The following is a 21135-nucleotide window of genomic DNA, read 5'->3' as shown; positions in this document are numbered from 1 at the left end:
TGAACTTTCGGCAACTTATACACGTGTACAGCCATGTATAATGAGATGTGGCTATTAATGCTGACTGGATATTGTTTTAATATAAAAATTTTAGAAAAATATATGAAATTTTGAAGTTTTGTAATTTCAAATTGAAAAATTAAATTATAATTTCAATACAGAAATTAATATAATAAATTCATTTTTCAAATTAAATATTTATATGAATAAATATTAATTAATTATAAAAATTATATTTTATCAATGAATTTGAATAATAATTTAGTTTAATTTGAACCCAAACACATTATTAGATTACAATCTGCAAAGTAATTGATTTTTGTGGGTGCTACATGTTGCTTTTTATTTGTGAGTTGTGAGGCTGAAAAGAGCCAATTTCTGGGCATGCATTATTCAGAAATCTGAAATTAGGTTACATTTTCCCAACTATATTGGGACAAAAACAACAGCAAGAATTCAAATTTCTCCGTCCCAAAGTTGTTCCAATGTCTTGTATTGGCCTTCTGGACTAACAAAATCCTTCCCTGTGGTGGCTCTCTGCTGCGGGATCTGCTGCATTTTGGCAACTTCTTCATCTGTCAATTCCCAGTCAAATATTTGAAGGTTTTGCCTCATTCTCTCCCTATTGAAGCTCCTCACTACTGGGGTCGCTCCTTGTTCTCGTGTCCATCTCAACGCAACCTACGTACATTCCCGAAAAAAAAAAAAATTACTCAAAAAAATTCTAACCCAAATTGGATTTGGACAGACGTAATTCTGCTAAGGAACCTGAGCGGGAGTCTTGTTTCTAGCTGCCGCGATGTCTTTAAGGATCGGACTCTCCATCACTGCATTAACACCCCAATAGGATCCATATGCTCCAAGTGGAGAGAATGCACAAACATGGATTCCTTTGTCTTTGCAGAACTCCATCAGTTTCTGTTGCTGCCAAGAAACATTCAGTTCAACCTGATTGACAGCAGGAGGGATTGTGGCATATTCCAGGAGCGTAGAGAGCTTAGCACAGCTGTAGTTGCAGACACCAATAGACTTGGCCAAACCCATCCGACAGCACTCTTCCATGCCTTCCCAAGTTCCTCTTATATCAAAATGCATTGTGTTGGTAGAATCAGAATCATCCTTCTTTATCCTCACTGGCCAATGTATGAGATACAGGTCCACATACTGCATCCCCAGCTTCCTAATCAAGACCAATGTTACATACAAGTTTGTTTCTTTAGTTAATTACTTTATAAACAAACATAGATGCCTAAATTTATGGGTTAAATGCAACAACACAACCATAAAAATTAAAAGGCAAATTATATTTTTGGTCTTGTAATTTTAGGTCGTTAGCACTTTTGGTCCTGCAACTTACTCCAAAATGACAAATTTAATTCTAAACATCTCACATTTGGTCCTTTTTTGATAAATTTAGTTCTATGTTGACAAATTTTGATTCCCTTCACACCGCAACAGATCTTATTTTTAGTCCCATAACAATAATGACTATGGCAACAATTGTCAATACATGAATAAATTTGCCAAAAAAGAATCAAATGTAAAATGTTCATGACTGAATTCATAAAAAAGGACTAAATGTGTAAATAGAGTAAGTTACATAACTAAAAGCACTAATAACTTAAAATTACAGGACCAAAAATATAATCTTACCAAATTAAAAATACTAATACGTAAAAAATACCCTTAAGAAAAATAAAAGACCCCTAAAATTTTGATAGAACGAACAGCAGCGAGCTTCTTTTTTAAAAGTTTACGTCTTCAACTGACGGTTCTTTTATATTCAATGGGATTGCGTACTCTTTAGCGCTTTTACATAATAGCATTGCATACCCTACCTTCCCTCGCTTCAATTCTGAAAAGTAATTTTTGTAACCAATTTCCAAAGAATCACAAAGTGTCAACTGTTACTGTACCTAAGTGATTCGTTGAGAGCAGGCAGGACGAGATCATGATCGGCGTCGGTGCACCACAACTTGGTGGTGATGAAAAGTTCGTCGCGGCTCTTAATCAGGCCGCGGCCCAACGCCTCCGCCACGGCTTGCCCAACAATTTCTTCTGTGCGGTAGAGTGCCGCCGTGTCGATGTGGCGGTACCCGGCGGCGATCGCTTCGATAAAAAGTGGTGTCAGCTGCTCTGCCGATGGCGCCATGGATCCTGCGGTTCCCAAGCCTATCGCTGGCATCTTGTGGCCAGAGTTGAGTACCACTTCGGGGATTTCTACTGAATCCATAATCAATCTTCAGCTAGCTCGAGCTTGAGTAGACATGGTGAACGTGCGTATTTTATAGTTGAAGATATAGGTTGCACATGGGTGGAAACCCCATGATTCCAGGTTGGGTATAAAATTTTTTAATATGAGTTTAATATAATTTTATTTAAATAGATTTAATGTGTTTTAAATGAGTTTTTCATGTTCATTTTTTTTATTAGTTTATCAAAAATAATTTTAATAATATAATAAACTTGATAAAAGATATTAGTATAAATTATAATCATGAGATCGCTATGGTCCTATATGGATTTGTGATGGGTTTTAAGTGAATTGAAAATGGATTCTATATGGATTTTAAGTGAATTGGTAATATATATTGGTTGGTGATGGGTTTTAAATTCATTAAAATTAATTTAATTATACAATATATAACTAACTACTTTTACATTTCTAATTTTTCACATTTATATGAGAAATAAAATTTTTAAAATTTATTTAGTAAATTATTATTTTTAAAAATTAATGAGAAACATATTAAAAGAAAGTGAATAATTTTATAAAATAGTCGAAACTTGCAGTTCATATATGACCATTTATTTTTTTTTAATAAATTGATAGTATACAATTATATTATAAATTTCAATAAACAAATCAAATATCAATATCTAATAATAATTTATAATGAACTAACATGTCTTATTATTATTGCGATGGAAAATTCACAATTCAATTTTAGAATGAATCATGGAGAAATTGATTGCACAATTATTCATCTCATGATTTGTTTTGAAAAATACAGTATTTTTAATACTTTTAAGCTTGTATTTATATTATTTTACATAAACAATAAATAATACAAATTTAATCGTATTATATTATATTACAAGTGCTATTAAAAATACTATTTACAAGCATTAACAATTATATTATATATAATTTTGTAAATTACATTACAAAGGCTAATAGATTTAAAGTGATCAATCCGTAGTGGGTTTGGTTTTTTCAGGAATTAAAATGATTCAAGTATTATTAATACTTTGTTGTTGGTCTTTGTTTGAAAAATAATACTTTTCGTTCAGTAACTTAGAGTTTTTTCATTTTTTTTTCATTTGATTACTAAATACTCATAAACTGTTAAAAAATAACACTTTTGATCCCATGCATTTAACAGTCACGTGTCATTTTTATTGAATATCTAAGAAAACGATGTGATGGGACCAAAGAAATTCTAAATTACGGTACAGAAAAGTATTATTTTCCCATCTTTATTTAATATGTAGTGAGAATTTTTCTCCGCGGAGGACTTTGATGGAGTAATAAATGGGAAAATAGAACCAAAAGAGTGGAAATAAAAGATAAATATTGTACAAGAAACTAATATGATAGATTTAAACTTTCCATTAGACGCAGTTGAATGTGGCGAAGATGAAGAAAAGTTTTTGGAAGAGATGTCTGATTCTTACATGCCCTTTAATATTTATTTAATTTAGGAACGGTTCCTTCTTAATTCAGAAGATTAATTAGGAATAATTATTGTAGTATGAATTTTCAAAGAAAATGAGTATATTGATTAATTAGGAAATAAAATAGTAGAAACATGTGAGGAATTTCAAGAAGTTGGAGCATCTCATTCTCTGTATTTTTAACAATAATACCATCCTTTTCTTTCATGTGTTTACTCATTCATATATGTGCCTATTTTTTTTTTTTTTTTATTTTCGGTTAAAAGACGATGATGCTTGATTCCTTCCTCCGTATGTGTTGTGAGGTCTAATTTGTATTTTTTATTTTTATTTATTTAGATATTTTGTTGTTCTTATGTTTTTATTACCAATAATATGAATGATTTGTGTCGTATTTTATTGTAAAATATATTTGCTTAATCAATTGAACTTTCAAGTTTGTAATTATTTGTTTAGTCTAATAATTAGGGGTTTAATGCAATTTACCACCTGTAATATTGCAAATGAGCAAACTACCCTTTTATAAAATAAAAGTAGCAATTAGTGACATCACGGGGCGCGAGGCGGGGGGGGGGGGGAGGGGTTTGTGCTTGCATTTTTTTCCTAATAATTAGTGACAACACATCATAGTTCAGTATGCCATAATAATTGATTATGTTGTGCAGAATGCACTTTCTAATTTAAATAAATCCTTTTTGGAATTTGTTAGTGAGAATTAAACATTTCTAGTTCTTGATGCTATTGGTAGATTACAATTTGAGAATCTTCACAAAGTTGTTTACTAGTTAGAAAATTAGTCAACGAACGTATCTTAGCTAACAAACTTTTGATCAAGTCAACGAACGTATCTTAGCTTCCATTTTATCTTCAACTTTTGATCTCAACAATTCCTACAAACTCAACCCTATTCATTACTTTTACAAACTTTGTGTCAGAAAATATTTTTGTTGCATTTAACACACATAATCAAGTATTTGATTTTTCTAAGAAATGTGCAACGTGTTGCTCTTCACTCTATGGGAGTGCAAATAAACTGTGAATGCATTTTCCAGAAATCTCAAAATAGGTTACATTTCACAAACAAAAAACAACAGCAAAAATTCAGATTTCTCCATCCCAAAGTTCTTCCAATGATTTGTATTGTCCATCTGGACTCACAGCCTCCTTCCCTGTGCAGGCTCTCTGTTGCGGGATCTGCTGTATTCGGCAAACTTCTCCATTTGTCAATTCCCAGTCGAATATTTGAAGGTTTTGCCTCATCCTCTCCTTATTCAAGCTTCTCACGATTGGGGTCGCTCCTTCTTGTCGTACCCATCTCAATGCAACCTACATTTTCAGAAATTTTTTTCAGTCAAAACAAATGATGAGAAGTTTGGACACACGTAATTTTGTTAAGGAACCTGTGCAATGGTCTTGTCTTTAGCTGCTGCGATGTCCTTAAGGATCGGACTATCCATCACTGCATTAGTACCCCAGTGGAATCCATATGCTCCCAGTGGAGAGAATGCACAAACATGGATTCCTTTGTCTTTGCAAAGCTCCATCAGCTTCGGTTGCTGCCAAGCAACATTCAATTCAACCTGATTGACAGCAGGAGGGATGGTGGCATATTGCAGGAGTGTAGAGAGCTTAGCACAGCTGTAGTTGCTGACACCAATAGACTTGGCCAAACCCATCCTACAGCACTCTTCCATGGCATCCCAAGTTCCCTTTATGTCAAAATGCAGTGTCTTGATGGAATCAGTATCATCCTTCTTTATCCTTATTGGCCAATGTATCAGATACAGATCCACATACTCTAATCCCAACTTCCTATAAGAATGATGAAGAGCAATGTTAAATGCAAGTTTGTATTTCTTCCATCAAATATTCCTACCATCTAAATTCATCTTCACTTTAAAAATAAACATAGATCATTAAATTTGTGGGTTAAATGCGACATAGTTCCTGTAAAAGTTAAGAACAAGGTTAATTACACTTAAACTCCCTCTGAAAATATTTCATTAGATTTTCCCCCCCAAAAAAATTTTAAAATTACACTTACACCCCCTCTGAAAATTCCACCCGACCCTCTTCTATTAGGATTCCGCTTCAGTTAGAGTTTCGATGGAAAATGATCATATTAGCAAAAAATGACATTAATTTTCAATTTTATCCTTTATTTAATATTTACATGTAATATTTTATATTTATAAAAGGGTAAATGTAATATATATAAAATCAAATGAGTGTAATTGTAATAAAACTATATTTCCGAATTATAGCCATTGGACAAAATGTAGCCATTTATGAATGAAAAAATTAGTCATTTTTTTTATACTTTTTTTTACTTCTTGTATATAGATTGAGGTGAACACTATTATTGCATATACCTCTTGAAACACTAGATGAAATAATTGAATAAAACATTTTCAAGAAATAGATGCAACAATGATCTTAACGACACTCCATATATAGACAGTAAAAAAAACACTACAGGATGATTAGTTTTTTCATTCTGATGTGCATAAAAATAAACTGGCCCAAGCGGCCCAAAAAAAAAAAGAAAGAAACGGAAGGCCCAGGGTACCTTCCGAGAGACCCAAGACATCCTAGGCCCATGGAGCTCTCAGGAGGCCAAGGATGGCTCAACCCAGAATTCAACTAGGCAAGCCCAGACAGCCCAAGAAGCTCAGGAAGAAGGGAGGAGGTCCAGAGCATCCTTAAACTTGGACCATGGTTAAAGCTCAACAAAACATGAGGCCAAAAAATGCCTACACATGTGGCAACCCACACTCTACCGTGGCATCCAGTTTACCTGGGTATCAGTAGCCACCTCGGACTACGTCAGCTCAAGATGTCCCCCGTGAGCATGGAGGGACTCCCTGGTGGGTGGGACTCCTCACAGACGAGGGGTCTTCCAAGACAAAGAGGACTCTTACTTAAGCACTCTTAGCTACGGATAAGGATGCTTTATCCCTTTTTCCAACCATCCTAATCAATTTTCACAAGATTCTCGAGGGAAGATATACCCCCAACAGATGGGGCACTTCCAATATAAATACAGGTTTGGTCTCTCCAGATGGGGGACACCTTTCTCACTCTCTAAACACCTCTCTCACGCCCCTCTTACTCTCTAAGCATTCTCTAAACATTCCTTGAGCACTCCACAAGCACATTATCATGTATTCTTGCTCTTTTCACCAACTTTATTCACCATATCTTTGATTCTTAATTAAATTCACTTACTTTTTTGCTTTATTTAATCTCGAATCCAACATTAACTTAGGTGCCGGAGTGCTAACGTCTTTTTTGTAGGTCCCCCTCAGCCTAAACTTTAAACAACAGTCCATATCTATTGGACCCGTGCGTTTTTGCACGCATCACATTCATCTATGGTTAGTTTTTATCTGATGACTACAATTTGAAAGTAATATTTTTATTATAATTACACCTTTTTTACTTTATATATATTACATTTACTCCCTTACAAGTATAAAATATTACAGGAGAATGTTGAATGAGGGGATAAATTGAAAATTTATGTATAATTTTTTGTAGACTTCAATATTTATTGTTCAAACCCTAATGGAAGGGGATCAGGTATAAAGCGGAGATTTTTTGAATGGGTGTAAGTGTAACTTTCAAATTTTTTTGAAAAAAAGTGTAATTCTGCATTTTCAGATGAAGTCTGAGTATAATCAATTCTTTAAAATATTAAAAAGCAGATAAACCTCTAAAAATATAAAATCCTTTGAAAAAACAAGCAATGTATCCCTTAACGCGAGATGCAGTGAGTAATTACAAATAAACAATATAATCTAAAATTTAACATTAATGTAAATAATAAGTACAAGCACACAAAAATATTTTGAACACAAAAATAAATTTAATTACTATATAAACTAAATTTATCTGGAAAAATTAGTGAATCTTTAAGATAAAAATAATCAATGAGACATTTGTCTCAAGGAGAAATTACACTTTTAATCCATTAGGATAAAGGTTCAACACATTTAGTCTTTTGTCTTACGAAATTTTTAAAATAATTTCAAAATTGAGAAAACTCAACATATTGAATTCTCTCCTTTGTGGGATTTATGAAACTAAACATGTCGAGTTTTCTAACTTTGGGATCATTTTAATAATTTTGTAAAGTATAGGACTAAATATGTCCGACTTCTTCCAATTTTTGAACTTTTTAAAAAATCTCGTAAAGTAGAGAACTAAAAGCGTTGATCTCTATATTTTAAAAGAATAGCTTCTCCTTTTGTCAGAATTTAAATATAAAATAAAAATTAAGTTTTTAAGGGGCAAAATGTAAGAGTATTATTTGATATCAAAATTGATATAAAGGTTAAAAAATCTATTCAAACCCAAAGGCTATGATAAAAAAAAATTAGGGAATAAGGGAAGGACAACTTGGAAAACGAACGTCTTTGCTAAAAATACATGAGTTCCAAAAAAATAATATTTCCACTTAGAAGACAAAAATCCACCCAATAGTTGTTACGATTATTATATATAAGATATAAATGATGTCAAATTATTTTACGAAACAAAAGAGTAGATAATAAACACTCAGAAAATTAATTCTCCACAAAAATGTCAAAAAAATCACCGATTACGTACAGTATTAGTATACCTAAGCGATTCGTGGAGGGCAGGCAGGACGAGATCATGATCGGCGTCGGTGCACCATAACTTGGTGGTGATGAAAAGTTCGTCGCGGCTCTTAATCAGGCCGCGGTTCAACGCCTCCACCACGGCTTGCCCAACAATTTCTTCTGTGCCGTAGTGTGCCGCCGTGTCGATGTGGCGGTACCCGGCGGCGATCGCTTCGACAAGAGGTGGAAACTGCTCAGTCAATGGAGCCGGAGATCCTCCAGTTCCCAAGCCTATTGCCGGCATCTTGTGGCCGGAGTTGAGCACCACTTCCGGGATTTCCACTTTATCCATTAATCTTCAACTCGAAATTGACTCAATTGGATAAGTCCTAGGGTTCCTCAGTGTGTATGTATGGTGTCTGATTAATTTGTTGAAGGGAATCAAAAATTTTGAATATTCTGTTTCCTGGAGAGGTGTTTGCGTATTTGCCACGAAGAAGCGGAGCAGGCTCCACTGGAACGAATACGACTCCCATTCCGGCACAACAGACAAAGAAAGAAAGGTAAGTCAACGCGTGTTCCACTCTTGTTTTCTAAGTTGATGTTTACGTTTTATTTCTTTTTAGTGATAATTACATTTAAAACCCTCAACTATTGTCATTTTATACAAACTATCGTTTTTTATTTAAAAATTACAGAAATCGCTCCTAGCAGCCTTTAAAATTTCAAAATATCCCTTTTTATTTGGTAAAACTTTAATTTAATTTTTCAATGATAAAAAATACTTCTAGAGGTGTGTGGTAATTACCAAAAGATAGAGAGGATATCAAAGTAATGTTTATGGAAATGAATAATATGAACCCATATATTTTTTTATTATTATTTACACTAATTTTTAATTTAAATTTAAATTATTTTATTAATTTTTTTTATTGAATTTGTTTATTAATTTACATCTCTTAATGGATGAAATATTAAATTATTTAATTAATATATTAATAAAGTTTAATTACTAGCTTATAAATTTAAATTAAAAAATTATCACACTTGTATAAATTATTTTAAATTCTTAAAAATTTTATTTAAAATTTGGCGTTTTAGACCTTATTTTTCTTTTTGCATTTTGAATTAAAATGTCCCTATATTATGTTTAAAACTAACATGGTCAATATTACTTATTTTAACCTTATTCTTGGTGATCTTTTCTGTATTTTCAACTTTTCTAAAATAAAATATGTGTTCTTAACTAATATTTATTTAAATATCAAATACAAAAAAATATAATTTTCTTATAAGTTTATAAAAATATAAAAATTAATATATTAAACTTTATTTTTTAAATATATATCAATATAAACGTTAACAATAATAACAATAATATTTATTAACTTATTTAAATTATTATTTGGTAGCCCATGTTCCGACTCTATAAATTTGGTTCTCGTATTTTTTTTGAAATAATTGAAGTTAATTTTGATCGTATAAACCAATAAATTAACCCTTTTAGAGGGAAAAAATGGTAGCGAAATCATTAATAAAAGCGAAAAATTAACAATCCCTTACCTACCATAAAAAAAAGAGGTATGAGTCACCATTTTTGCCTGTAAAAATAGTCAAAATCACTTTCCATACCTCATCTTCTTACCTAATTAATTCTGGTTCTAATTTTTTTTTTAAAATGACCAAAATTAATTCTGATAGTTAGCTGACCAAAAAAAGCATTAACTTATTGTATATTATTTTTAAAAAAAGGTATATAGGTACTTTTTGCTAGCTCTGATTCATTCAAAAGAAAAAAAACAACAAAACACTCAAATTTTATTAATGTTTAGAGTCGGTCCAGAAATTTTAACTCAAATTATAAAATAAGTGTAATATATTTTTTGTCTAATTAATTTGATATATAATCAACGATTCGACCAACTTTGATTCTTACAAGAATTTTTCAGAGTATGACATTTGACAGAATCCAATTTCCCGAATTACACGCCTCCGAAAGAGAAAAGATGAAAGGAATTATGACGGGCCCCACTCCCGGAGCAGAATTATTCCCATCTCCTCTTCAGTTATTTCTCGTACGATTCTTTCATTTTTGAACCAAAGCAGCCTCCGGACACGAAGCAAAGTCGTGGTTCCATTGTCGAGCCTAATTTGTAAAAGTCGCGAGAGAGAGACCGTAGCCCGTACATTGAGCCTAACTTTATAAACCCCTCGAGAAACGGCGGAGAAAAATCAAAACCCTTGGGTTGGAAAAACTCTCCTCTAGTTTCTGTGATTTTTGTGTGATTCTGTGTTCGAGAAGGTGGAAAGGGGAAATGGCGGAGCAGTTGACGGAGGAGCAGATCGCTGAGTTTAAGGAAGCTTTCAGCCTCTTCGACAAGGATGGCGATGGTATGTGTGTGTGTGTGTGTTTTAATGTTTTTATCAATTCTGCTTATTTTCTCGTGAATTTCTTTCTTGATGAAGAAAGATAAAGATTCATATTGACAATACTCATTTACATATTGTGTATATTTACCGGATTAATTGATTAAAAGTACAGGAACTATAATTATAAGACAACCTTCGAATATTTAAAGAAAAATATATTTATAATGAATAAATAACGTGGGAATGGGTGTGGAGTTAATCCACACCTATTGCGTTGACAAAATAATATTAGTAATAATTTCAAAAACTAAATTACTATTTTAATATTTAAAAATAAAAATTATGGAAGAAGCGTGGACCTTTTTTAAATAAAATAAAAAAGCTGGGGAGAGACGTCGATTTCATTCATGGAGTACACGCCTCTTCAATTTAGAAAAAGAGAAAAGAAAGAAAAAGATGCGGGAGGCAAAATTGAGGATGACTATGTCTTTGCAAAATAACAGAAACAAGAATGAATTGCATGGATGACAAGATACATTGAACTTTGGCTCTTGCAAAAACAATGCTAGATATTTTTGGTAAAGGACAAGAAAAAATGGAAACGAGGAATAATGACTGTTTTCAGGATGATACACACGATTTGTGTTGTAGTACTCATAAATTACGTGGGAAAACCCGCAGCATATGCGGGTCAATTATGTGCCCCATCCTATTATCATGGTTATTAGGCAGAATTTCATTATTTGTTGTCTCATATGGTTGTGTTTGTATTGGCTACAAAAAGAACTTGCTTGAGTTCATTTGTTTTCCACATATTGCATTTTCTATTGGTTGACTTAATTAGAGACGAGAGCAGGACGTGATCTAACAAACAAAACCACTTATCTTGTGAATTGTGATCAGCCAAGACTCAAGAGTTTGAGCATGTAGGCCAATTCTAGTTGCAAAGTGAGGAATCCACTTGAAATTTGAAATTTTGGGTCTTGTAAAGGACATGGTCCTCGATTGAATTTCCTTAAAGTAGGAGAACTGCACTCTCTAGATGTATATTTATGAAATTTGAAGTTAGATAGAATTCATAGCTCCCACTTGTAAATATAGTAGCAGTCAACCAACACTCTTCATTCAATAGAATTGAATGGTTCCAGTGGCATATTTGTCAGTTTTGACACCAAGAGAATTCTTGAAAGATCAAATGTCTATGTTTGGCTTTATTTTTGGGCTGTCTGAACCCACTCTATCTTTGGCATTATTTTTGCCCAACACTCGGTTCAATGTTTCTTGTGATCCAACCCATCCTTTTGTTATTTTGCAGAGACATAAGCAGACTCCATCCCACTTTTGCCTTTCACATGTTTTTGCCTTTTTTCTTTTCTAAATGGAAAAGACACTAATTTTCTAAAGGGTCCTTATTTTATCTTTTTAAATATTAAAATAGCATTTACTGTTTTTGAACTATTTTATTTGTTTTGATTACAAGGTAGAAGGCATAGATTTATTTCCTTGTTTTTTTTTTTTTTGAAATTATATATAATCTTTTTTTCTTCAATGTAGATCGGATTTTTAACTACTTAATTTGTTCTTGATCGATTAAATGATCTTTAATTTATCATCACAATTTAATGCATATGGATCTGTGGTCATAATGTCAGCATTAACCTGAAGAAGTCCAACCACTTGGACTTTGCACCTCAGTGTAGTTAACTCATAATTGTCTTTTCATTTTGCAAATTAGAACTTCTATGCATTTTTAAGTTGATTGATTAATATTATAAAGAAAAGTCTGTCACACTTGAAGATCAATTTCTGAACTACATAGACAGATGAATGGGCTTGTACATGATCATAAAAATATTCGTTCTGCCAATAAATGACCACATGTAAAAATAAACAAACAAAACCAATAATTTTCTTGGTAAGATCTTGTAAATGGCTTGACATGCAAACTTGTATTTTGTGCTCTACTGGACATTTATCTCTGCAATGCTATATTGTTTCACATGTTACTGTCACATAATATTTTTATAGGTTGCATCACAACTAAGGAGCTGGGAACGGTGATGAGGTCACTTGGACAGAATCCTACTGAAGCTGAACTTCAAGATATGATCAATGAAGTTGACGCCGATCAAAATGGTACCATTGACTTTCCTGAATTCTTGAATTTGATGGCTCGGAAAATGAAGGTAAGTTTGATTCTAACCCTATGCGTTTTACTTTCACTTTAGAACTTAATAATGCTATGGACAAAACCAACCCTTTCATTAGAAAAACTGATGTGCTAGTTTGATACAGTTGATGAACGCACATTATTTTCTGATGTTTGGTTGGGGTAAACTTTTATTAGAAAGTCCCTGCTGCAAAAAAACTTATCATTTGTATGGAAGGCATATGGGGATAGAAATGTTACTAGTCCTGAAGAATCCTGAAGAGTCAATCCTAATATCAGTAACATGGTCATATGGTGTATATCTTAGAAGTGCATACAAATCTGCCTAGTGAATGTCCTTTATTTGTGAAGGATGCCGACTCAGAGGAGGAACTTAAGGAAGCTTTCAAGGTCTTCGACAAAGATCAAAATGGCTTCATTTCTGCTGCAGAGGTATCGTCTTCTTGTTTCACCCTCTTGATTCCAACCTAGCTGTTTGCCATTAGAACACGGCTTTTGGCTGTCGATACTTGTGTTTGTCCATTGATAATTTCATATGCCTGTGTGAAAAATTTCACAGCTCCGCCATGTGATGACAAACCTTGGGGAGAAGCTGACAGACGAGGAGGTTGATGAGATGATACGTGAAGCCGATGTGGATGGTGATGGGCAAGTGAATTACGAGGAATTTGTGAGAATGATGCTTGCTAAGTGATTGTGTGAGAGCTTATTCTGAATATGAAGTTAATGTAGGTTGATAGGGGTAATAGTATCCTGTCTACATAGTTACGCGTCTCTGGACTGCCATTTGGTACTCCGAAGTGTTATGGATCTCTATGAGCTTAGTATTCGCAAAGTTTGAAATCATAATTCTCTCTCTATTATAGCTGCTTGAAGTTGACGTCGTTTCTTGCTCTTCTCATCCCTTTGCGTGTTCTTTCACGCCGATCCCCGCTCATCCTCCCAAGTTATGTACAAGAGCAACTTACATGAAAATATTGGTATCTGCCGTAACTTGTATGCTCAAAAAGATAGCGCCATTTATGTTGAGGTACCCTGGAACTATCAGATGTACACTACTATTTTGATAGATGGAACTATTAAGGAAGCTTATTAGGGACCTGGAATCCCTAGTCAAAAGTAAAAACATATATTACGTGGTGATCACGGGTAATTTAAGATAGCATTTATGTAGGACCTCTTAATTCAGACTACACAAAATCAAATAAAGACCAGCTGCCCTAGAAGGGACATTAGGCCACTGCAGAAGAAGAGTTGAATGTGTTTTTATCTCTACGGTAACCTATAGCCCAAAACCCGACAGGAGGAGGATCCTGACCACCTCTAGAATTCAACAACCTTATCTGCAAGGAACTCCAATCTCTCTTAAGGATTGCCGGATTCTAACTGTCAGGAAATAATTCTTCCACCGTCTTATTCAATTCGTTGAGGGGCTGCCTACAAAATTACGAGCTCCCCAGTCCAAATGGTCAATTCCAAATACAACTCTAATTTCTTAATTGGAGTATCACATTTTGAATTTCAATTTCAATATCACATTTCTACATAAAAAATGAGAAATTTAGTTCTCAATTTCACTCTTTTCTACTCTCTTAATCTTATTATTTTATTTTATTATTTTGAACTACAACTAAATCTGAGCACTATTTTTTATCGCATCAAATACAATGCACTCATTATATGATTAAGAGGGTGTTTCGATGAACTTATAAAATGTCAAAAGTGTTAAGAGTAAAATTTTTAAAATATGAGCTTATAAAATTAAAAAAAAAATGTTAAGAACTTATAAGCTCTTTTTAAAAAATAAGGAATTTTCAATTTATTTCTAAGATTTTAATAAATTGCCTCGAGTTATATCATATGATTACAAACAAAATCGTCATCTCTAACATCTTATGAATTTCGTAATATTATTTTATCCATACATTTGAAAATTTAATTTTTAAAATAGAACATAGCATGTTATAAACTATAAAAATACCGTATAAAATTGTAAAATATCTTAAATAATTTGAACCAAACACCTTTTAACTTTAAAATAATATTTCTTGTATGTGGTGCCTATCAAAACACACACACACACACACACACACAGGAATTATTTCTGTTACCTATCTTTTTCCGCAACCATTTTGTTTTTATTGCAGACTCGCTTACATCAATAGATTGCATTGAAATCAATTATTCCCCTCAATATCTTATTTTACTTCATTATGAACGGCCGAAATGATGGGCAAATTGTACAAGGCTCACCCTCTGGAATAAGAGTCAACATTTGCATTTTGGTCCCTGACAATTGACCAGAAATTACTTTCGCTAATTTGCTCAAGGCCAAAATAGGAGCTTGATATTTTTACCCTCAATTTTTTTGCATTAATATGATTGGTTCAGTTATCATCGAATCGGATACGGACTAAAATTTTCAATAAAGTAGATGAGCTTATCTCTCATTTTCATATATCACTAAATAATACATAATATTGCGTATAGAATCAATCCCACATTTAATCACATATCTGAAAGTAAATGAGGTCTGAAAGTTTACTCCTTGAATAATAAATCTAGACAATACACTATAAAATAAATCTAGTTAATTATTAATACATAATCACTCATCTTAAAATGTTACAAAATGGAAGAATATTGCTAGCTCACATCGGATATTGGTCAAATCGAATCAATCACATAACAAGTGTACATAATTTTTATTAATAACTATCTTTTTACTGTACACTAATCACATTACAAGTGCATTGTATAATTGATTTACGTCTAACCGACTCAATTTGCATATCAGATTTTCTGTTACAAAGTTTATTCCATCTTTTAATCTATTTAGCATACACATGCATGTCACTTGTCATTTTTTTTTTCACAAAATAAATTATATGATATCAGCCTTATACACATAACGTATGTATATTAAATGTACTAAAAGATCATTGAATAAAGATTGGTATAGAAAATTCAATCCGCCAAATTTGAGCTAAAATTTCCCAAGAATATAATGGAGTAGAAAGTACATGATTTTCATTCCCCACCCATAATGGAACTCTCCCTTATTACACTATTCTTGCTCATCTTAGCACTAGAAACTGAATAAATCACGTTCTTATCAATTATTTTTCTAATAAAAGAAACGGAAGAGAAAAAAAATTCTAATTCAGATCAAGTTAATTGGGCTCAGCCACTTATATAATAAATGTAATATATTTATTGTGTGATTGATGTACTAATCACACAATAACTGTATAATACTTGTTGTGTGTTTGATTTGGTTTTACCAATCATATTTGAGTAAGAATTTTTCGAGAGAGAAATTAAAGCACAGAACAATTGTAAGAATTTAATGATGAAAAAACTCAAAAAGGGTTGTTATTTATATATAAATAATTAGCATTATTGATCAGTAAGAGAGGACACATTCCCAGCAGAATGCGGTGGAGAGTTCTTGTGATTGTGCATCCAAACTTTGAACACTTTCCTACTGATCCCAACCCCTCTGCAGAATCTCTCAATCTCGTCTTCTTCATCTTTCCTCTGCAACTTCCACCCCAACTTCTCCGCAAACCCCAGCATTTTCTCCTTCTGCTCCGCCGTGAACTTTGTTCTGAACCTCTTCTTGCTGCCCCGCTCCGACGACTCCGGCGAGTACGCCATTCCCGTCACCTGCTGCCGCCCCGATCCGCCGCTGGCATAGTCTACGATGACATCGGCAGCCGCGTCGTGGGTTTGGCTCCGGATGACTTTGCGGTGGAAGTTGCGGTGGCAGCCGCATGCAGCGCAGTTGAGGCCGCCGCCGGGAGCCGTGTCGTCCAGTGTGAACTCTCCGCAGCCGTCGGTCGCGTAGCTCCCGAGGCTGGCTGCATGGTTTCTCAAGCATTCTCTATATATGTCGTTGCTGCTATCTCCCTCCATCTCTCTCTCTCTCTCTCAATCTCTCCCGTTCTTGAAATTTAAAGACAGTGAAGGAGGACAAAAACGTGGTAGCAATGAATTACACTGTGCTCTTTGTTGACCTAAGGAACTTGTGTTCATCTCGATGGATGGTGAGGATTTATTGGGACGGATCGATGAATGATGTCTGTACAAGAGACATAATTTCATGTACATAGTAATTTATATTTTTATTACATGATCCTATGATTATTTGTAACGACAAATCGACAATTGACAGCAAGATTTGCATTTTCTTTCTGTGGGAAAAAATGAGGTTTGAGAGAACAATATCTTGGGAAAATATGGTACAATGTGAGGGGTGTATAGATGTTGTATGGGGGTTGTGGCTACATTACAGCCACGGTTTTTGATATTTGTACCAAAGTGATAAGTTTAAAAATTTCATGGACCCATAACCTCCAAAGGACTTTTTATTGTTAGTTGATGTTTGTTTCTTACACTTTCTCCATCAGCTTCGACTCCATATTATAAATATAATATACTACATTAACATCTCCTAAGATGAAGGGAACGTTTAATTTCAAATTAAATTTTATCAATTTAAATTAATTATATGATAAGTGCAATATACTTATGATGTGATTAGTGTATAATTTAGAGAAAATAATCAATCATATGACAAATGCGTTTAGCCAGACCTGATTTGGGTAAGAATTTTCTTTAAGTTTAAATCTAAAGAAAGTACTTGCCTAGACTAGGGTTGGTTGAACCAAATCAATCACAAAGTAAGTGTGATACACTTGTTATGTGATTCGTCACTTTTTTTTAACTATACGCCAATCACACCATAAGTGTATTGGACTTGTCATATAATCGATTAAGGTCCGACCAAGCTCGATTTGGATTAGAATTTTTTCTAAATACAATACTTTTTAAGTCAAAGGGTATAAATGCACCCTTTGAAATTGTAGTTATAAGCATCCTATTCAGTATCAACAGTTTACACAAGACCCCCTCAAGTACATTACACTAACATCTCTTAGGAGGTGTATCGATGAGTTCTTTATAAGATATTTATGTCTTTAGATTTAATTTCAGGAAATGTCAACAAAATTTATCCTTATAAATACGAGGATTTAGATGACTTCCTCTAAAATAATATATACTTATATTTTATTTTCTTTCTAAACTCTAAAAATTACATATTCAAAGCAAAACTCCGGTTTCGATTGAGTTTAACTTGATTTGCTGGTGAAAGTTTAAAATATTTAAGAAAATGAGTAATGTAAATTGTACGTTTTTGACATTGTACTCATCCAACAATACTGTTTTAACATGTAATTTGTCACTCTTTTTAAATTATACACCAATCACATGATAAATGTAATTAAGGTCAACAAAACTCAGTATAATTGGCTTAAATTCGAGTTATAATCTAAACCAACGTGGCGTTTAGGCTAATAATTGTATAAAGTTTAAATCTTTGACTCACTAAAATATGGGATTGTTGACATGGAGACATTAATGACTTGCAAAAATCCAATGAATCAAATCGCAATTAATATACATCAAGCTCAAAACTAAAAAGTCGTGGATTTAAGCCTCACAGGCGCAAGTGTACGTCATTGTTATAGTAATTTTTTATTCGTTTGTGTCATTTAAATGTATTTGTTAATTGAAACCATCAATGTCTTAATTAAATTAATTTTCAAATTTAAACATTAAACAATACAATAAATACATGAAGCTTGCAAAAATTCAAGAAAATTTGGTTTTTTCCCAAGAAGAGAGGGCATTAAGAGAGAGATTAAGTCATATAAAAAGAAGAAGAGATCCCAAATGTGTTGTGTAAAAAAATAAAGTAATTAATTTACATGTAAGTTATAATAATGTCGGCAATTATTAAATAATAAAAATTTGTCCCTCTGAAATGGACATGACACATGAAGACACCAATGGAATTCGGTGCAAAACCAATGTATCTTTTGTAATTGCCATTAATTATTGGTTTGAGGAACTAAGCAGCAGATAGAGAGTCAGCTCTGTCCCAATTCATGAACACAAATTATTCCCTCTACTATTTAATTTTTACTTTCTCTCCCTCATTACCACGCCTTTTAATTACAACTTGTATAGTGTTTTTTACACTTTCTTTTATTACACTTTGTCACCCAAAGTATAGGAGATTTGCACTTTGCTATCTCGTATCACTTTTTGGTGAAAAAATGCATCGGAAAGTGATAGATTGTCGATACATGATTTTTTTATGGACAAAAAGATTAAGTTTAAAATATTCCGTGTTGACGAGTCTTTGAATTTTGTTGGAGGAGGATGAATTTATCCAGAAATTGCTCTTGAAATTGATGTTCTTGTACTTAGAAAATAGTATGTGCCGTGCATTTGATCACTTTTAAATGGAATTTTCCACTTGAAATTGGTCAGGAATGGCATAATATAAATCTTGTGTACTGGATAGCAACGTATAACAAAAAATAATTTAGATGAAAAATAAAAAAAACAAAACAAAAATAGAGGTAATTTTGCGAGAAAAAGACACCAAATTTGATGTTCAATTATGTAGCAGTATAGAGAGATAAGGAAAAGAGCAATCATCTTAATTATGGTAAGTTTCATAACATCACATATACATAATGCATGAGTTATGAGTCATGCACCAATAGCATTTATGACCCATGACCACTATGGAGATAACTCAATAATAATACACCACATTGGGAACATACCAAAAATATATTATAAATTTACGTTGTTCACAGAATTAAGTGTATTTTTGGTCTTGCAATTTACGTTATTTAGTAATTTCGTCTTTCAATTTTTTAGTATAGTATTTTTGTGTTCTGTATTCTTTTAATTTTTATGATTTCAATAATATTTTCGCCAGTTTATCCTTTTCATCGAATAATGAATATTCATCTCACGTGATCTTTCAATTTACCTCCATGTATTTTAAAAAATGCAGGAATTTATCCCTCTATATTTTTCAAAATGAAGTAATTTACCTCTTTAAACAGAGACTCGAGAAGGTAATAAATTGCTTCATTTTAAAGAACACAGGGGGTAAATTTGATATTATTTTTTTCATAGATGGGTAATTTGCTCATTAGCAATATCACATGAAGGTAAATTGTGTTAAACTCAATATCATTATGTGGTAAATATTAAAAATCCTTTAAGATCATTATGGATTAGCTTAAATGCATTTTTTTGGTCCTGTAGTTATGATCTTTTGGCATTTGATCATCTAAGTTACTAGGATAGCAATTTAGTCCTGTATGTTTTTAAGTTTTTTGCAATTTCAAGATAAAATTAGCTAGAATTTCAAAATTGGGCGAAAAAATTCCATCCGACTTTGACAATGTTAGCCGATTTTATCCTAAAATCGAGAAATTTAAAAAATGAAGAATTATTTTACAATCATAACAATCTATAGAACTAATCGAATGACAATAACTACAGAACTAAAAATACAAATAAACCTCACAAATTCCATCTTTTAACTAATTTCGAGGATCTATTTTTGAACGGAAACAAATTTTAAGAATACCAGATACAATTTTTCGAACCACAGAGAGTCCCCGTGTATTTACACTACACCTCATGATAGATGGTGTAATCATCCCTTTACACTTTCTTTATTTCATCCGAATATCTTTAAAAACTAAAAAGACAAAAGATCATAAGTATTGAACTAAGTAGCATAGTCGTAAACGAGAAGTTTGAGTAACTTATACGTCTAAAAACACGTCATTAGGAATTTGGATTCTTTAAAAACCTTATAAGCCACTCAAACTTTTCATTCACAATCGATATAGTAGGTGTGGCTGCATCATCAAGTAGAAAACAAAAAAGATAAGTAGGGGAGATAGAAAAGAAAGAAAGTAGAGGGTGAAGGTGATGGTAGTGGAGATATGGTGTGTAAAATATCCGAGTTTGAAGAGCATTAGTTTGTTTCCTATTTGTAATGCAGCCAACACATGCGATTCCATCCTACAGTTTTACAACATCTAGTGCGTGGGTCTGCCCCTTTTCCCCACTTGCAAATTCTTCAACCCTATTATTTATTATATGATAAATAAATTCTTTTTTTTTTAATACTCACTTATCCAATACAGACTCACTCTCAAAGTTGGAACACCAGCCATTTCAAAAGAAAATTTTGTGCTTGAACCATTGGTGGGCTGTCCCCCCTGGGGATTTTATGAAATTTTGTGTTCTTGATCAAGGGAACTGATAAGGAGACAGTGAGATTATGATTTTTGAATTAGGGTTGATGATGAGTGAGGATAAACAGAGCCCCACCCTGGATCTGCAACATCTAGTGCACCAGCCTCTGCTCCATTTGCCCACTTATTATAATAATAAATTAAATATTTATTTATAACTATGCAATGTATGTATATATATATATAG

General features: G+C 32.8%; 4 protein-coding genes across 4 annotated transcripts; 1 reads left to right on the top strand and 3 right to left on the bottom strand.

Moving 5' to 3' along the window:
- Nucleotides 1-362: 362 nt before the first annotated feature.
- On the bottom strand, nucleotides 363-2335 carry LOC105158204 (rhazimal reductase 1-like). The gene is made up of 3 exons (XM_088878958.1): nucleotides 1917-2335; nucleotides 769-1180; nucleotides 363-681 (listed from the first exon to the last, which is right to left on the bottom strand). Exons 1-3 carry the CDS (start codon nucleotides 2231-2233, stop codon nucleotides 457-459), a joined length of 954 nt encoding a protein of 317 aa, XP_088735084.1. The 5' UTR covers nucleotides 2234-2335; the 3' UTR covers nucleotides 363-456.
- A 2366-nt stretch (nucleotides 2336-4701) lies between these two features.
- LOC105158205 (protein REDOX 2) lies at nucleotides 4702-8812 on the bottom strand. The gene is made up of 3 exons (XM_011074866.3): nucleotides 8303-8812; nucleotides 5079-5490; nucleotides 4702-5004 (listed from the first exon to the last, which is right to left on the bottom strand). The coding sequence occupies exons 1-3, from the start codon at nucleotides 8614-8616 to the stop codon at nucleotides 4780-4782; spliced, it is 951 nt and encodes a 316-aa protein (XP_011073168.2). The 5' UTR covers nucleotides 8617-8812; the 3' UTR covers nucleotides 4702-4779.
- A 1528-nt stretch (nucleotides 8813-10340) lies between these two features.
- On the top strand, nucleotides 10341-13653 carry LOC105158203 (calmodulin). Its single transcript, XM_011074863.3, has 4 exons — nucleotides 10341-10655; nucleotides 12663-12820; nucleotides 13156-13236; nucleotides 13364-13653. Exons 1-4 carry the CDS (start codon nucleotides 10580-10582, stop codon nucleotides 13496-13498), a joined length of 450 nt encoding a protein of 149 aa, XP_011073165.1. The 5' UTR covers nucleotides 10341-10579; the 3' UTR covers nucleotides 13499-13653.
- A 2471-nt stretch (nucleotides 13654-16124) lies between these two features.
- LOC105158202 (zinc-finger homeodomain protein 11-like) lies at nucleotides 16125-17075 on the bottom strand. The gene has a single exon (XM_011074862.3). The coding sequence runs from the start codon at nucleotides 16720-16722 to the stop codon at nucleotides 16204-16206; it is 519 nt and encodes a 172-aa protein (XP_011073164.1). The 5' UTR covers nucleotides 16723-17075; the 3' UTR covers nucleotides 16125-16203.
- Between the last annotated feature and the right edge of the window lie 4060 nt (nucleotides 17076-21135).

The sequence above is a fragment of the Sesamum indicum genome, linkage group LG3 (assembly GCF_026168435.1).
Source record: "Sesamum indicum cultivar Baizhima isolate 11 linkage group LG3, ASM2616843v1, whole genome shotgun sequence".
Classification (NCBI taxonomy): Eukaryota; Viridiplantae; Streptophyta; class Magnoliopsida; order Lamiales; family Pedaliaceae; genus Sesamum; species Sesamum indicum.
The sequence above is the reverse complement of the archived record's forward strand: the minus strand, read 5'-3'. Positions and strand labels throughout refer to the sequence as shown.

Bases quoted from the DNA above. Each gene is read 5' to 3' on its own strand.
- LOC105158203 (XM_011074863.3), top strand. From the start codon at position 10,580: ATGGCGGAGCAGTTGACGGAGGAGCAGATCGCTGAGTTTAAGGAAGCT. The intron at 10,656-12,662 runs GTATGTGTGTGT...ATATTTTTATAG, and splicing joins CTTCGACAAGGATGGCGATG to GTTGCATCACAACTAAGGAG. The intron at 12,821-13,155 runs GTAAGTTTGATT...TTATTTGTGAAG, and splicing joins TGATGGCTCGGAAAATGAAG to GATGCCGACTCAGAGGAGGA.
- LOC105158205 (XM_011074866.3), bottom strand. From the start codon at position 8,616: ATGGATAAAGTGGAAATCCCGGAAGTGGTGCTCAACTCCGGCCACAAG. The intron at 5,491-8,302 runs GTATACTAATAC...TCATTCTTATAG, and splicing joins GCCCTCCACGAATCGCTTAG to GAAGTTGGGATTAGAGTATG. The intron at 5,005-5,078 runs GTTCCTTAACAA...CTGAAAATGTAG, and splicing joins AAGACAAGACCATTGCACAG to GTTGCATTGAGATGGGTACG.
- LOC105158204 (XM_088878958.1), bottom strand. From the start codon at position 2,233: ATGGATTCAGTAGAAATCCCCGAAGTGGTACTCAACTCTGGCCACAAG. The intron at 1,181-1,916 runs GTACAGTAACAG...GGTCTTGATTAG, and splicing joins GCTCTCAACGAATCACTTAG to GAAGCTGGGGATGCAGTATG. The intron at 682-768 runs GTTCCTTAGCAG...GAATGTACGTAG, and splicing joins GAAACAAGACTCCCGCTCAG to GTTGCGTTGAGATGGACACG.
- LOC105158202 (XM_011074862.3), bottom strand. From the start codon at position 16,722: ATGGAGGGAGATAGCAGCAACGACATATATAGAGAATGCTTGAGAAAC.